General features: G+C 42.1%; 1 protein-coding gene across 1 annotated transcript in view; it reads right to left on the bottom strand.

Moving 5' to 3' along the window:
- Positions 1-10,795: 10,795 nt before the first annotated feature.
- Positions 10,796-17,298, bottom strand: part of Qser1 (glutamine and serine rich 1) — a 60,980-nt gene continuing 54,477 nt past the window's right edge. The window contains exons 11-12 of the mRNA XM_055599493.1: positions 16,270-16,365; positions 10,796-14,627 (exon numbers count right to left, since the gene is read on the bottom strand). Of these exons, the coding sequence (XP_055455468.1) occupies positions 14,487-14,627; positions 16,270-16,365 (237 nt within the window). The 3' untranslated portion in view covers positions 10,796-14,486. The remainder of the gene's footprint in view (positions 14,628-16,269; positions 16,366-17,298) is intronic.

Below are 17,298 nucleotides of genomic sequence, written 5' to 3'. Positions count from 1 at the left end.
CCTGGCTCCGCAGACTGCCCGCCCGCGCGCCAGCCTCCGCTTAACTGGTCCCGGGGGGCGGGGCTCCCGGCTGGCCCCGCCCCTCCCGATCACGTGTCCCGCGGGCCGGCTCCCAGGCTGCCTCCACTGCGCTCCAGAAAGCCCCAGGCCGCTCAAGGCGGGCGGTGCCCAGGTAAAAAGCGCTTGGCTGGGCGTGGCTTTTCCCAGGCCAGTCCGCACTAGTCCGAGGCTAGGCCCGCTAGGTCCAAGTTGTCTGTCCGGGGTCTGCTCCCAGTCCAGTCCCAGGGCCCTCACCTGCGAGGACTAGGACCAGGTTGTCTGAGCTTTTAATGAGGTTTGCCTGAACCGACATTAAGTGCTTCCACGTGTGTCACGATAATAAATACTTGGAGTTTTTCCCATCCCGTCCCTCTAAAGAGCAAACAAAACCTTATCTGGCCCGGGAGAGCAATGTCTAGAGGTCAGAGGACCTCAAGGAAAGATTATGGGGCCGCCTGCCAAGGAAATCTGTGTTGATTCTAAGTTAACCCTGGGTCTGGCGAGCCTGGGACACGCTGCGGGAAGGGGAGAGTGGGAGAGCAGGCTGGAGGGGAGGGGAGAGAGGGTTGTTGCTCGAAGTGCCTCAGATTCGTGGGTAGTTGAGGCACGGAAACCAGGAGCTCAAAGCTGGCTAAGTCCGAAAGGTTAAATGATGTAGGCGATCATTAACCCAAACGACTAATGCGTGCTCCTTTTTTTTTTTTCCCCCTTTCTTTTCCGTTCCTTCTTCTTTTTGAAGAAAGACAAGGCTTAGGATATATCCTGGCGGTCCTAGAATTTGCTCTGTAGACCAGGCTGGCCCCGAACTTGAAAATTTCTGGTTGCCTCTGTTTCCTGAGTGCAGGGAATAAAGGCATGTGCTCACAACTGCTCGCCCTTTCTCTACCTCCCTACCTTTTTGGGGAGCAGGAGAGATGACTCAGCAGGTAAGAAGAGCTCTTGCCGCACTAGTTCGGTTCCCAGTACCCGTGGACCTGCTCACAACCACGAATGAGCACCAGTTTCTGACGCCGTCTTCTGGCCTCTGCAGACGCGCGAACTCAGGTCTCCATCGTCATGATTGCACGGCAAATTCTCATAACCACTGAGCCATTTCTCCATCCTGGAAAACAAATCTTGACAAACACTAATCGTGGGCCTTTTGCAAAAAGCAGGTTAGCCTGGTGACCATTTTGAAATGTTATGTATTCCCAAGGCATTTTCCCCACAAGTCTGTGCTGCTTGTCTATCCTAATTTGAATGCTGGCATTTCTATCTACATTGAATGTACCCACTTTCTTCACTGCCCAGATTTATCCCTCTATTTGTAGCACTTGTTAAACATTATTATTCATTTCTATATTTTGTTTTGAAGTAGGGTTTTGCTGTGTAACCTATGGTGGCTTGGAACTCACCATATGTGTAGTTCAAGCTAGCTTCAAATTTATAACAGTCCCTCTGCCTCCCAAGTGCTGGATTATAGGCAAGCAACACCGCGACCCAGTTCCCATTTGTACACATAAAAATCTAATTATTTCAGCAAGCATCTATCTAATTGCCTACCAAATTGGGAACTCCAGTAGGTGAGTGAGCACATCTCAGCCTCTCAGGTTCTCTCCCATCTGTGTAATCTTAGGGATGGAGTAGATGTTTTGGTTGTTCTAGTAAACACTTTGGGCTGGGATGTCTGTAGTTCAGTGGTAGAACAATTGTCTGGCTTGCACAGGGCCCTGGGTTTGATTCTCAGCCGGGGACACCTACACTCTCGCGCCAGCACACCAGCTTTCATAGTTTTTAAAAATGTGTTTAGGAAACCACCAAAAAACCTTTAATTCCTCTTGTAAATAGCAAGTATTACAAAGAGTAAATTTCTTTCCCCTTTTTCCATCCCTTTTTAATTCAGTATACAGCTGCAAAGCCTTTGGGCTCTTTTGCTCTGTTTCTTTTTTCTTCATATACTATAAAAATATTGGCATCTTGCACCCGGACTGTTAATATTGCACATTAGTTTTTGTTTGGAGGTTTCTCTTACACCCGTACCTTCCACTCCACTCCACATGTAGCCCAGGCTGGCCTCAAGCTTGAGATCCTCAGCCTCCCAAATGCTAGGATTACAGGCACATTCCACCCGGGGCTGGCTCAAGAACACTGTTTTTACTCCGTGTACAGAATGCTTTAAAATCACTTTCATCTTTAGCTATTTCTCAAACCGGTCAGCTATGTCTAGCCTATGGGAAAAGCTTCACTTGATGTAAAGTTGGTCAAAAAACAAGTCTGAGCCAGTCAAGAGGTAGAAAACAGAAAGTTTATGATTCATTCGCCTATTCTGTTCTGGCATGAATATAAAAAAAGAGAAATCTGTTTTCTCCAGCAGTGTAAAAACACTGATGACTGGGTTGGGGGGCGGAATTCATCTTTGTTTGTCTCTTTGTGCAAAGCTAGGGCTCTAACCGTGGTATACATGTTGACAATTACTATTCCACTGAGCCACACCAATAGCTTCAGGCAGGTTTATGATATTATTTCTTTTTCAATTTGAAGGTTTTCTGTTTATTTATTTGCTCATTTTAGGTGGGGTCTCACAGTGTAGCTCTGGCTGCTTAGAACTTTCTGTGTAGACTGGGTTAGCTGTGAACTCACAGAGCTCTGCTTCCTCTGTCTTCTGAGAGTGCTGGGCTCAAAGGCATATGTACGCTGGCTTTGCATTCCTGGGCTCTAGCAAGTCTCCTGCCTCAGTCTCCTCACTACTTTAGCACCTTGAGCACTCCCAATTGACAAAAAAAGGCCTCCATAAGATCCAGCTGTAGGCAAGCTGGTAGGACGTTTTTTTTTAATTAGTGATTGATGTGGGAGGGCCCAGCGCACCGTGGGTGGAGGAGACACATCTGGACTGGTGGTCCTGGGTTCTATTAAAAAAAAAAAAAAGGCTGAAGTGGTGCACCTTTGATCCTAGCACGTGGGAGGCAGAGGCAGGTGGATCTCTGAGTTGGAGGCCAGCCTGGTCTACAGAGTGAATTCCAGGGTAGCAAAGGCTACACAGAGAAACTCTGTCTGGAAACAAAACAAGTGATTAGCTCCTCAATTAGGGGTAGGACTTTGTGCCCATTTCCCTCCTTCCCTCCCCCCCCCCTTTTTTGGTCTTGGGTTTGGACAGGGTTTATGTATGTTGTCATAATCACTGTGAATTCATATGTGCACCTACCCTGTTCTGTCCAAAAAACAGGGGTTTTTTGTTTGTTTGTTTGTTTGTTTAGGTTTTATTTTTTTGTCATCTGTGTGTCAATATTTTATTTTATTTTTCAAGGTAGAGTTTCTCTGTGTAGTCCTGGCTGCCTCCTGGGACTCCCTATGTAGACCAGGCTGGCCTCAAACTCACAGAGATCCGCCTGCCACTGCCTCCCGAGTGCTGGGACTAAAGGCGTGCGCCACCACTGCCCTGCTCGTTATATTTTCTTTGTCTACTCTTCTGTCGGTGGCTATTCCAACTGTTTCCTCCTCCTTCTCTTCTCTTTTGTTTTGTTTGAGAAAAAGGTCTCTCTGTGAAGCCCTGACTACGCTGGAACTCGCTGTGTAGACTAGGCTCCCAAACTTAGAAAGATCCACCTGCCTCTGCCTCCCTCTGGACTGAGGGCGTGTGCCACCGCTGCTGGGCTGTTTCCACTTCTTCTTTTTTTTTTTTTTAAATCTTTTATTTATTTTTTATTAATTACATTTTATTCATTTTGTATCCCCCCATAAGCCCCTCCCTCCTCCCATGTTTCCACTTCTTGATGCTTATGAATAATGCTCCAGGGAACATGGGTGTGCAAATACTTCTTCAAGATTCTATTTTCAGAGCTGGAGAAAGAGGTCAGTGCTGAAACACTTGCTACATGTGCATAAAACCAAGTCCCCCCCCCCCCAGCAATTCAAATACACAGAGATTCTCCAGATGGTATATACCCAGAAATGAGATTTCTGTATCATATTATAATTTTTAGTTTTATTTATTTCTTTTTGAGGAACTTCTCTCTTTTTATCAGCAATCGTCCTGCCATTTTACATTCCCACTGCAATCTACCAGAGTTCAGGCTTTTCCACATCCCTGACATTTTAAAAATGTGCCTGTCTTTGCCGATTTAGTGGTGCCGAATCTTTTCCTTTTCTCCCAGTTCTGGAGCTGGAATCCAGAGCCTTGTCACGATAAGCAACACTATGCCACCACTCACATCCCCAGTCTGGTTTTCGCTTTGTTTTGAGGTAGGAGCTTGCCGTATACCACAGCTGGCTTCAAACCTGGGATCTCTTGCTGCAACCCCCTGCATGCTGGGATTGCAGACATGATGGTCAAAATGTGTACTCATTCAGTGCAGTGATAGCTAAGAGATGTCGGGGTAGTAATTCCAAGTTTCGATCACGTCTATTAAAAATTTTTATACATACATTACAAAACTGGATGCTAGACATTTGAATCTTTCTGTTGAATCTGTTCAACATTTAGTTAAAACTTCAAATTTCTTACTGTTAAAGACCTGATGAACATGGCTGGGGAGCTAGTTGGCGGTCAGTGAAATGCTTGCTGAGCAGGTGTGAGGACCTGCTTTGCTTCCCAGAGCCTAAATTAAAAACTGGCTAGAAGCCAGTCATGCTGGCATACACCTTTGATCCCAGCACTTGGAAGGCAGAGGCAAGTAGATCTGAGTTCAAGGCCAGCCAGGTCTACAGCCAAGGCTACAACCCTGTCTCAAAAATCAAATCAAAACAAAACAAGACAAAAAAAAAAAAAAAATAACCAAGCAACCAAACAAATATGGCTGGTGTGGTGATACACACTTTGATGCCAGCACCATGGAGGCAGAGGCAGGAGGCTCTGTTAGTTTGATGTGAGATTGGTCTGCATAGTGAGTTCCAGGTCAGCCGGAACTACACAGTGAGGCCATGTCTCAAACCAACAAGCGAGTAAGTAAAGAAAAACTGAGCATGGTAGTACTCTTGTGTTTTTTTTTTTTTTTTTTTTTTCCTCAGCAAATGTTTAGTTCTCAATCAAAGGAAAGAGAGTTTATTGTTCTCAGAAAAATAAGCCATATCTTGTGATATTTAACAATTATAAATACTATATATGTATAAGGAAAACACTGGACACGAAAAGAGAGTAAAATGTATATTTGTTATTTTATATAGAGCACCAAAAATCATAACATTTTATTTTTGTTGCTTGAGAGTTATATTTATACTGGATTATTATTCAGTTTGATATTATCACAAGGTTTTACACATTTTTTTCTTATTGTGTATGCCCACAAGTGTGTACACTCGAGCCATAGTGTGAGAGTGGAGAGCAGGGGAAAGCGGGCAGAAGTCCATTCTCTCCTACACTGTGGACTGAATGCAGGTCCTAGGGGTTGGCAGCAGGCACCTTAGCCACCGAGCCATCTCACTGGCCCCCAAAACCATCTTTTTTTGTTTTTATGAGACGGGGTTTCTCTGTGTAGCCCTGGCTGTCCTGGAGCAGGCCAGTTTCAAACTCAGACATCACCCCCTAACTCCCCTTGCCCCCCGCCCCATTGTGAGTGCTGGAGTTAAATGTGTGTACCACCACTGCCCAGAGCAAAATCATCTTTTAAAACAACTGTTTAAGGGAAAGGTGGCTAAGCAGTTAAGAGTGTCTTCTCCTTGGGGGGCTGGAGAGATGCCTCAGAGGTTAAGAGCACTCATTGTTCTTCCAGAGGCCCTGAGTCCAATTCCCAGCAACTATATGATGGCTCATAACCATCTATAATGGGATCTGGTGCCCCCTTCTGGCATGCAGGCAGGATACTGAATAAATAAACAAACAAATAGATAGATAGATAGATAGATAGATAGATAGATAGATAGATAGATAAATAAATAAATAAATAAATAAATAAATAAATAAATAAATAAATAAATAAAAGGTATCTACTGATTTTCCAGACCTGAGTTCAGTTTTCAGCACAATGTCAGACAGCTCAGAACTCCTAACTCCAGGCCCAGGGGATGATCTGATGCCTCAGGCTTTCTAGGGCACCTGAATCTATGTTTGTATAACCACACACAGACATGTTAAGAAATATACCTAACCAACCAAGCAGTGATGGCGCACACCTTTGATCCCAGCACTCGGGAGGCAGAGGCAGCTAGATCTCTTATGAGTTCCAAGCCAGCCTGGTCTACAGAATGAGTTCCAGGACTATACAGAGAAACCCTGTCTGGGAGGTGGAGGGGAAACAAAAACCAAAACCCAAAACAAAGAAATATACCTAACCATTTCAATCCTCTGCAAACTACGGTAATGGTAAGCTACAGGTAATACAGCCACTGAAGCAAATGAATTAAGCTTTTTTGAGTTAGGCAGAGGTGCCACACCAGAGGTCCTTATCCTAGGGCCTCAACTGAAGAGCTTCGTTGCTTGCAAGAGCAGAGTATCAGTATTTCCCGACAGCCTGTTATAGCTGCACTCATCACTGGCTGAGAGAGGCGCTCCCTTGGGCTGAACTCCCTGCTCGTACTACTTTACTCTAAGCAGCACTGAGCTCCTAGTGAGAGGATCTTTCTGTGATCCACTTAGAGAAGCAGATCATAAGAAAGCTAATTTGAGTCGGGCACCATGGCATAAGCACTCCGGGAGGCAGAGACAGGTGGATCTCTGTGAGTTCAAGGCAAGTGTGGTCTCCAAAGTGAATCCAGGACAACCAAGGCTATACAGAGAAACTATGTCTTGAAACAAACAAACAAAACAACAAAAGCTAATTTGTAGCCGGGCAGTGGTGGTACATGCGTTTAGTCTCAGCACTCTGGAGGCAATCTCTGAGTTCGAGGACAGCCGGGACAGAGAAACCCCGACTCTAAATAAATAAATATTCTCAGCTTTTTGAAAGGAACTGATCTTCCATGCAAGGAGAGGAGAGAAGCAAGCCTCTCACAAGACCCAAGAACAGCACAGTGTGGGAGTGGGGAGAGGCACCTGGGAGGAGGAGACTGAAGATAATAGCCTGTGAGCCAGGTGGTTTCTAGGACAGAACCCTGGAAAGAAGCCTCCTGGGGTCAGAACAAACAGCAAACCTCCATCTGTTTAGGTTGTAGAACTGATGAGAATGATAGAACAATAGGCCATTAATTAGGGGAGTCTCCCGCTGAGAAGTGGACCTCAGAAGCTGTGGGCTGGAGATAGGGAATTCACTGTTTAGGTAATCCAGCCGGTCACCTAAACAAACCAGTCAAAAGCCCAGGAAAGGGTAAGCACTGTTAACCAGCAGCCTGAGCTCCCCTTTAGGGAGCCCTGTAAAAGTATTATTTTTTTCAATGGCGCCCTTGCTCTGAATAATGACACGGAGACCTTTCCATTTATCAAAAGCTTATGGAACTATGGCTGGGCAGGTCCTCGGTCACTCTAACACTGGCCTGGCCTACTTCCTGCCACAAGGCCTGTTACCTATCATCTTAGTCTCATTCTGACACCTGCATCTTAGTCCCACTCTGGTGATTCTGCCTCTTTCCGGTTCCTACCTGAGACCCCCCCCCCTTTTTCCTAGCCCAGAAGACAGCCTTCTAATCCTGCCTCAGTTTATTGGCCATCAGATTTTTATTAAAACCAATCAGAAGGTAATGGAGTAGTGTTTACAAAATATTGAGACAGGAGGAGATGCTTAAAAAAAACAAAAAAAAAAAAAAAAAACGAGTACCAAATTCCCGCTTGTGAACAGCTCCGCACCCGCACAGAAGTCAGCATTTGAATATACAAGGACAATCTTTACAGAGTGCACAAAGACTTCACTCCCAACAGAGACAATCCCTCATTCTTGGCTTCACTACAAAACAATTTCAGAATGAGGCAGTATGGCCAGGTTTGGAGTTTATTAGATTACAGCGTAGTTTTAAAGCACAAGAGTTTAAGCAGGGAGGGCTGGGCGGAGAAACAATAAGGGATACCCAAGGTGCTTTGGGGCTTCGCAAAAGCGGGGACACTCCATTGCCTTTACACTGTTTAGGATCGGGGTGGGTTTTGAAGTCACTGTCTTCAGACAGTTGCTAAGGGATGTAATGACATCAGGCATTGGTTCCTGAGGTGTGTCTGACCGGAGTACAGTTAATATGGTTGCAAAGTCTAGCTCTCAAAGATTTAGAAATGGTGACCTTCACGTGAAAGTAGTCTTGTGTGATTCCTAGTAGAATGTCCTAAGGCCACAGGGGCTCGTACAGAATTTAAGTGTGTGTTGTTGCCATTTTAACAACCTAAACATTTCCTAGTGTTATTTGAATTGTGTATGAATGTATTCTCACAGGCGTGAGGGTGGGTAGCAGTGCTGTTTGTTCATGTGTGTGGGGGTAGTGGCATCCCCTGGAGCTGGCGTTCCAGCCATTTGTGAGCCTCTTGCCGTGGGTCCTGGGAGCTGAGCTCAGGTCCTCTGCAAAGAGCAGTGTGCACTCGTAACTCACTCCCCCGCTCACATTACTATGGGACTTGGTGTCCACCCTTATTTAATCTTAACCATCTCTTTAGAGGCCCTGTTTCCACACAGACTCACAGGCCTGTAATGTGTGGAGAGAACTGGAAGGCATGTTAAGCAAAATAAGGCAGACTCAGATACTGTGTTCTCGTGGAGAATCTCAGTTTGTGAGTGTGTGCATGTGTGGTCATGAAAGTAGAAATAGGACGAGGAAAGAGATCTTAAGGAGGGCAGGGAAAGGTGATAGAATGCATGTGATGTGGAAACAGAAAACAGGACTATTTGAAAGGGGGACTAGCAGGAGAGGTAGGAGATGAGGGAGGGCAGTGGGTTAGGGGGATGAACAGGGTGAGTAAGATCAAAATAGGATGATTATAATAGTCTAGAGTGAAGCAAGTTACTTCGTATGCCACTTTTAAAATGTGTAAAGAGGTGGGGGCTGGAGATGGCTCCGTGGCTAGGCTCACCCTGCTCCATTCCAGGACCCAGCAACTACAGATACTGCCTTACAACTGCAGCTCCAGCTCTGGGGATCCAGCGTTCCTCCAGCCTCCTTGGGCACCAGGCACCAAGTGCACATACACACAAACAAAAACCCCATACACATCTTTTTAAAAAGAGTTGTGAAGGCAGTGGGAAGTTAACTGATTTTTGTCATTTTCTTGTCCTAAATACATCTAGAGGCCAAATTAAAGAATAATCTCCATTTGGGTAAAAACAGTCACCTCCCCAGGCAGCAGAGCTATGTGTAACACATGTAACAGGGCAATTTCTTGACTCCTGATTAACATCAGAAAATAGATAAGGCTTAACAGACCAATAGGTAATTGTACCTTCCTTTCATTTGAAACCACTCAGCACTGAATAATTAATTCGTCATAGCTGAAGAGAACATTTATATATATTTAAATACATATAACATATGTACTTATATATACATATATAAATATATGTGTACATATAACTAAAAATGATCAATAACCTAGCCCAGCTTTTAGAGTATGCTTCTCATTTCAACATAGTTCTTTTTGAAATTGGTGATTTAATTAAGGCTGAGCCACAAAACAGGGTAATCCATAATGCCAAGCCTTGTGACTTCCCCATGTTGGGAACTGAAGGCACATTTTAGGCCTTCACCAACTTTGTGGAGGAAGATTATCTATTCTTTCCCACACTGACTTTCTTTCACTTTCATTAGCAACAGAGCATTACAGTTTTTTTTTAAATAAAATATTTCTATTTGGAAGACAAAAAAGCAGTATTGTTTTTTTAATTTTGTGTATGATGAGGTAGAGGATGTGGACATGCCAAGGAGCACATATGGAGATGAGAGGACAGTTTTGTGGAGTCTGTTCTCCCTACAGCTTTACACAGGTTCTAGGTATCAAACTCAGACCAGGCTCACAAGGAAATGTGTTCTAGCTGCTGAGCCACATCACAGGCCCAGAAACATCTCAACGACAAGGTTAAACAGTTGAGCCCAGAGAACTACTCTGAGATTCAAAGTAAGTTTTTATATAATGCTAAAATCAGATAGTAATGAAACACAGTGTAAGAGCTACCCTTTAGCTTTGCAATACAGATCATTTGAGTAACTTTCCTTTTTATTTGGTTTTGCCTGCATGTATGTATGTGTTCCTGGTGAGAAGGGCATGTTGGATCCTCTGGGGTTAACTGATGCTTTTGAGTGAGCTGCCTGTTAGGGACTGGTAAGAGTAGCTGGGTCCTCTGAAAGCATGAACTTAGCCAATGGGCTCTCTCAAGAATGAGCAGCAATTTCAGAGCTAATAGAGCAAAGTGTAGGCTATTTACAGGATCCTAAAATACTTTTACAGCTGATTAAAAAAAAAATTCTTATGTGCACGAGTATTTGTCTGCATGTATGTTTATGTCTTACGTGCCTGGCGCTTGTGGAGGTCAGAAGAGGGTGTCAGATTCTCTGGAGGGATGAATGGGTGTGAGCTGCCATGTGTGAGCTGGGAATCAAACCCAGCTCCCCTGTAAGAACAAGGGCTTAATGGCTGAGCCATCTCTCTAGCACTTGTAAAGTAGTGTTTTTAATAGTGGTCTAACCTAGTTACAAAATATTACATGTTAACTTCACTTGAAATACTTGGCTTTAGGGTTTGTTTTGAGACAGGGTTTCACAATATAGCCTTAGCAGGCCTTCAACTAAAGGGATCTGCTTGCCTCTGCCTTCCAAGCGCTGGTACTATACAACCTAGTCTGGTGATACTTTATGTATTCTCCAAGAAAAACACAATGTATAACTTATACAATATCTGCTGCTTTCAATTCTTAAAAGTGTAAAAAACCCAAACACATTCTGATTTAGTTTAAAAAATTGTTTTCACTTTAATGATCTGAGTTAGTAACAAATGTACAAAATTGTCTTTCACATTTCCATACATTAGGTATAATGGACCAATTGAAAATTCTGGCCTACAAATGCAGGTTTTTTTATCCTTAGTTGTTATAAATAGAGGTGATTTTCAAAAACATGCATTTGTGAACACAGATGTCAAGAGTTGTGCATCTGAGTTAATGCACAGAACAGAGTTATACATTGTCCATTTGTGCAGTTGTGTCAATTATGCCTGACACAGGAGCAGCTATCCTGGGCTACTTCACTGTATTTGAAAAGCATTTTTGTGAACTAAAACATTTAAAACAAAACAAAAAAAAATGCATTCTGCAAATACAATAAGTTTGTTACCTACACATCTGAAACAAAGCTGCATCAATAACCCGAGTGTTGATCTCATTAGGGACTCAATGAGTTTCCCTAGAGACCAGACTATAAGGAAAGTGGGAAGGAGACCCTTTCTTTAACCACTCATCTGAACCAGTAATGGATACCAACACACAAACAAAAACAACTTTATGGGTATATCTTCAGAGCTATAGGTTGGAATTTATCCGCTTCAAGGAAAATAAATAGTAAATTAATAGAAAAATTAGTTTTAAAATGTGAAGCTTTGAAAATAGCTCTAATGTATAAACCCTTCTATACTTTTTCAAGTTGTAGAAATTTAAATAAATTTAGAGCTTTCAAAATAATGGGAAAAATTATTACACATTTTAAAACATGATTAATTCCTACCTTACCAATATCTTTAATTTGGCAAAAATAATAGGAAAATGGACAGTTTCTAGTTCACCTTACTGTGATAAATCACCACAAATTTAGTCTTGTTGGGGATCAAATAGTAACTAGTTTATATCAAAATAGCAAGGAAGCCCCTTTGGCAACCACTTTTCTGGGCTAGTAACAAATATCAACACAGAATACTTTTTACATGGAATTACCCCAGATCTCTAAGTGTGCTTGAGGGATAGAGGTTGGGGAGGGAACCCAGGGCCCCAAGACATGCTGGCCAAGCGCTTTTCACTGAGCTACATTCTCCAACCCTCCAGAGCTCTACGGCTAGAATCCAATCTTTAACATTCTCCTAGCTTATGGCAACATGTGCTTTACCTCTTTTTCTACAACCTAAATGTTTTCCTATATCATACATTTCCCTGGCAAACACTAACCAACTAAGTACTTAGCTTCCTACAGAGAAAGAACTGGTGTATGGTTATGATATAGTCCTATTTTTCTCTAAGGCCTGAGGTTGGCTGCTTTCCTATGCTATAGAGAATAAATGAGGTGACAATGCATCTAAACAGGGTCTCTGAGGATCACAGGACTTGGCCTTCTACACTGTGAAATGTGTTTTATTAATGGGAATAAAACTCTAACAGGTTGAGGGCAATTGCCCTCAAAAAGAAATGGAAAGCCAGGCAATAGTGGCTCATGCTTATGATCCCAGCATTCTAGTGGCTGAGGCAGGTGGACTGCCATGAATTTGGAGCCAGCTTGGACTAGACAGTGAGTTTTGACCAGCTTGGGTTAGAGTGTGAGACCCTGCTTTAAACAACAACAACAACAACAAGAACAAGGATATTTTTGTAGTAAGATTTACCTTAAGAAATTTATTCATCAAAATGAAATTCAAACATGTACCTTTTACTTTAATTCAAGATGAAGTTAAAGGTATATAAGCATATCAACTCCCTCTTGGAAAGATACTGTATCCAGGGTCAATACTATCAGAATGGAATATGGCTGTTTCCTGTACTCCTCTGCTTGACGATTCTCCTGCCAACGGCATCACCCATATGAGTTATATTAAATAGGCCTAATAGGTTGCTTTTGTTCTTAAAGTAAGTTTTCTAAAACTTTCAGAAATGGAACATTTGACCCTGGAAACTCCCATTACTTAGTACTAGAGAGTCTAACAGCAGGTACAAATGTTAAGGATATTGCTTTTACCAGAAATAAGTATGTAAGCCTAACTGAGATGCTCATTTTCACCCAGTGTTATGAGTGGCATTCTGAAATCAAGTGGCATGTTAACTTCAATTCTTGGCAGTTCACTGACGTTTTAAGTGTAAGTATTACCTGTTCTCAAAACGAGACAAGTTTGTCCACATGAGCATGTCTTATTTGGGCATTGAACAGTAACACTGCTTTCTAGATGGGGAGTAAGGCACTAAATGGTGGTAAAACAAACAAAGGTATGATGATTGAAAACTTCCTTAGAATCCTAAAAAAGGCCATCATTTAGAATGACACTATTAAATCTTTTTCACAAACAAGGCATCCTGTTGGCAACAAAAATAAACAGCACGAGGTCATGTTGAACCTAATACATTCAGCTAAACCACTTGAAATGCTATCAAACTCAAGAAGGCTACACTAGTGTGTGTACGGGCTAAAGGCACCAAAGGAGAACTCCACTTCCAGTTCTGAGAGTTAGAGAGCTGTGTGTAACACTGCATACCACTGAGCGTGTGTGTGCGTGTGTGTGTGCAGACATGACTTCTGGGAAGTTGGTTCTCTTCTTCCACAGTGTGCGTTGCCAGGCTTCACTGCACATGCCTTTACCCACTGGGCCATCAAATGTAGCAGCAGTTAATTTTTGGGGGGTGTGAGGGGGACAAGTTCTCATTCTCAGTATGTAGTCCTGGCTGTCCTGGAGCTCTCAATGTAGACCGAGTTAGCCTCTGCCTCCCGAGCGCTGGGATTAAAGGCATTCACTACTATGCCCAGCAATAGTTAATTTTTACTTTGACAAATCAGTATAAATCAAGTGCTAGTTTGGTAAGAAATTTATTTTATGAAATGAAATTAAATGCAGTGTTTCACACAGTCCCATTTATAAAGCTAAACTAATTCTAGCACCAAATGAAGATTCTGAGTAACACTAGGGCAAAACTATATGAACAAATATGGCCACTTCAAGACAGAATCTACAATGCTAATGACATGTACCTACACAGGGTTTACTGAAAACAATGAAGTATAGAGAGGGAACAATTAAAACCACATTTTCTTTGTGAAAAATACAACTATTAGTAAAATAAAATGTATAATTGAAAAATTTCCAAAGGAAAAACACACTATAAACAAAAATACTTTTCTTTGCAACAGGGAAAATAGTACGTCACTTTTTCATCACAATATAACTCGACACAAAAAGCAGTCACAGAATTGCACAGTTCCACGCCCAGATTCCTGGACATGTTAAACGAGTCCACAGAGCAGAGCGCAGCTTCTGAGCTTGTTTTACACTGAAGACATTCTCCTACAGGATGCCACAGCACACCAGATCGTTTACACAGTGTACACAAACGCTTTATGCCACCTCTTTCGTTCATTTCAGTCATGGGGGAAAGGCCAGTCACTTCAATGTTATTTCTTTCGCAATAAAATTATATTTAGTGCACACTTTATCATTTGCCAATAGATGTTTCTGAAAACAAAAACTCAATCACCCCACAGTTTAAAAAGTAGAAAAATCATTCATTAGGATAAAAAGACTGGCTTCTGTGGCAGCACCACTGTCCTCAACAGAGGTCTGGTTCCCCAGGCAGTGGGGATGTCGCAAGAGGCCACTGCTGGAGATTTGATTATCTGTGACACTATCCTTCCACAATTCATTAGTGCTATAAAAACAGGTTTTTGTGGAAATGTTAGGAACATTTCTGTTGTACATGATTTAGAAGTTCTCCAAATTTTTCAAATAGGTCCTCCACCCACTTTACATTTTTCATACAAAGCTGAACAATTTCTTCCTGTCCTAAATCTTCATTTTTTTTCTGCACAGATGATATCTAAAATAAAGAAACGGTTGCATTAGTTTACACATATCACTTAAAACTTAAATCCTTTCTAGGCCTTACAAACATACCTGTAAGTACTACCTTTTTGGTCTGTCTGTTTGAAATGAGAAAGGCCTCACTGCGTAGTCCTGGCTAGCCCAGAACCCACTACATAGACCTGGCTTCGAACTCACAGCGATCCTCTTGCCTCTGCCTCCTGAGTGCTAAGATTAAAGGCATGAACATGCTTTCAGGCTGATCACTTTCACCCACCCTTATCCCCAGTCATAGCAAATGATTTGTTTTTCAGATAACTTCAGATGAGATCAAAAGGGCAGGGTAAAAGTCTTAGTAAAGTGCTTCATGTTTTCTCGTTTTTCAAGACAGGGTTTATCTGTGTAGCGGTGTCTGTCCTGGAACTAGCTCTGTAAACCAGGCTGGGCTCAAACTGACAAAGATCCACCTGCCTCTACCTCTATGTGCTGGGATCAAAGGTGTGCACCACCATGCTCTGCCGCTTCATGCTTTCTCAATTCCTTCCAATTTTATTAAAAGCCAATGACAAATACTATTTTATATAAATTGGTGTTTTGCCTACATGCATGTATATGCACCCACTTAAGTGCCTAATGCCCACAGCGGCCATAAAAGGGTGTCAGGTTCCTTGGAGTTACAAAGGTTGACATATGGATGCCAGAAACCCAGGTCCTCGGGTAGAACAGCCAGTGCTCTAAACCACTGAGCTATGTTACCGCCTACCCAATGACAAACACTGATGTCAACTCTATCTCGGATCACTATAAAAATAGGCAATCTAGTTTGCATCTACCATCTCGGCTCTCTCCTTTAGATTTAAGAACATCTTTCTAGCCAGGCATGGTGGCACATGCCTGTAATCCCAGCACTTGGGGAGGCAGGTGGATTGCTGTGAGTTCGAGGCCAGCCTTGTCTACAAAGCAATTATAGGATAGTCAAGTCTACACAGAGAAACCCTGTCTTGAAAACAACAAAAAAGCAAAGACAAACACACACGTGCACACACACACACACACACACACACACACACACACACACACACACGCATAAAACAACAAACCAAGAACATCTTTTTATTTGAGGTAAGATGTTGCGTTAACATCTCAGGTACAGCTCTGTGATAATTTAACCCCTGATATACATAACTCAGTACTATGAAGCTGGAGAAGGCTCAATAGTTAAGAGCAGTTGTTGCTCTTGAAAACCTGAGTTTGGTTCCTAGCATCTACATGGTGGCTCACAACTGTCTGTACTTTAGTTCCAGAGGATCTGATGCCCCCTCTTCTGACTTCTGAAATCACATTACAAACATGGTGTACAGACATATATACAGGCAAAACACACAAAATTAAATTAAATTAAAAAAAAAAGAAAAAAGCTCCTTTATAGTACTGATTAGAATAGGTTTTGCTGAGCAGATAGTGGTGGTGCACACCTTTAATCCCAGCACTAGAGACAGAGGCAGGCAGATCTCTGTGAGTTTGAGGCCAGCCTGCTCTACAGAGTGAGTTCCAGTACAGCCAGGGCTACACAGAGAAACATCAACAACAAACCCAAACAAACAATGAAAATTCAGAAAAACATGTTATTTCATTTTAAATAAATAAAAAGAAATTACCTCATTCTTACATATCAGATAAACATGGTATTTATAATGATGGAGTGAATGATATAATGAATATAACTGTATTTTCTCTGGATCTACAGCAAACTCCTAAAAAAGAAAGAAGTTTACAGGTACTTTTCATGAAGCATCAGAGCTAAAATCAAAAAATAACCTGGAAAAATGTATTATATAGCTAGGTATGAGGTTGTATTAATATACACAGAATCTTGAATTTAAATTACATTTAATGCATCTTTTATCATGTTATGAGTATACGCTATTTGAAAAACAAACTAGCATTTTAGAACAATCTAAATAGGAACATTTCAGATAACAAAAAGGCAGCCTTCCTGCCACCTCCCGCACCTGTAGCAGCAGGGTCTTCTCTGCAGCTCTGGCTGGCCTGGGACTCAGAACCACCGGCCTCTGCCTCCCCACTGCTAGGATTATTCCAGCATCTCTGTTTCCTTCTTAAAACTGGGTTCATGAAGCTGAGGCTGGCCTTGAACCCCTGATCCTCCTGCCATTTGCCTCCCAAGCAATTAAGATGTAATTGTAAGCAGGAACTACCATTGCAGGGGAGAGTAAAAGATTTCTATTATGGCTTCAGAGATAAATAAGGCTGACAGCATGTTACACAGCCTTTCGTCTTTTCCTCTAGGCTAGGTTTAGATATATAAATTTAAGAAACATTTTATTTTCTAACAAGAAAGGAATCACCCACTACAAATTGATCAACAGCATCCATACCAGTTCCAACTTATTTTTTACCTACCTACAACCTGAGTAACTTTGTGCTTATTGTATCTGTACCTTTATTCCCGAAATAGAAATTATATGAAAGCATGGATTTTTTTTTTACTACCCTTTACTATGGTACCCCTAGTGCTTTAGATTTATTTTATTACTTTTGATTATGTATATAGGTGTGATTGAGGCATCTTTCCAGTCCTCCAGTACTTAGAACTGTATTTGCACACTATAAATACACAAAGCATTTTGTTGTAGTTGTCTGAGAGACAATCAATGGGTCTATTTTTC

This window comes from Psammomys obesus, unplaced genomic scaffold (assembly GCF_907164565.1).
Source record: "Psammomys obesus unplaced genomic scaffold, mPsaObe1.curated_primary_1811, whole genome shotgun sequence".
Taxonomy (NCBI): domain Eukaryota; kingdom Metazoa; phylum Chordata; class Mammalia; order Rodentia; family Muridae; genus Psammomys; species Psammomys obesus.
Note: the sequence above shows the minus strand (reverse complement) of the source record. Positions and strands in the feature narration are given on the sequence as shown.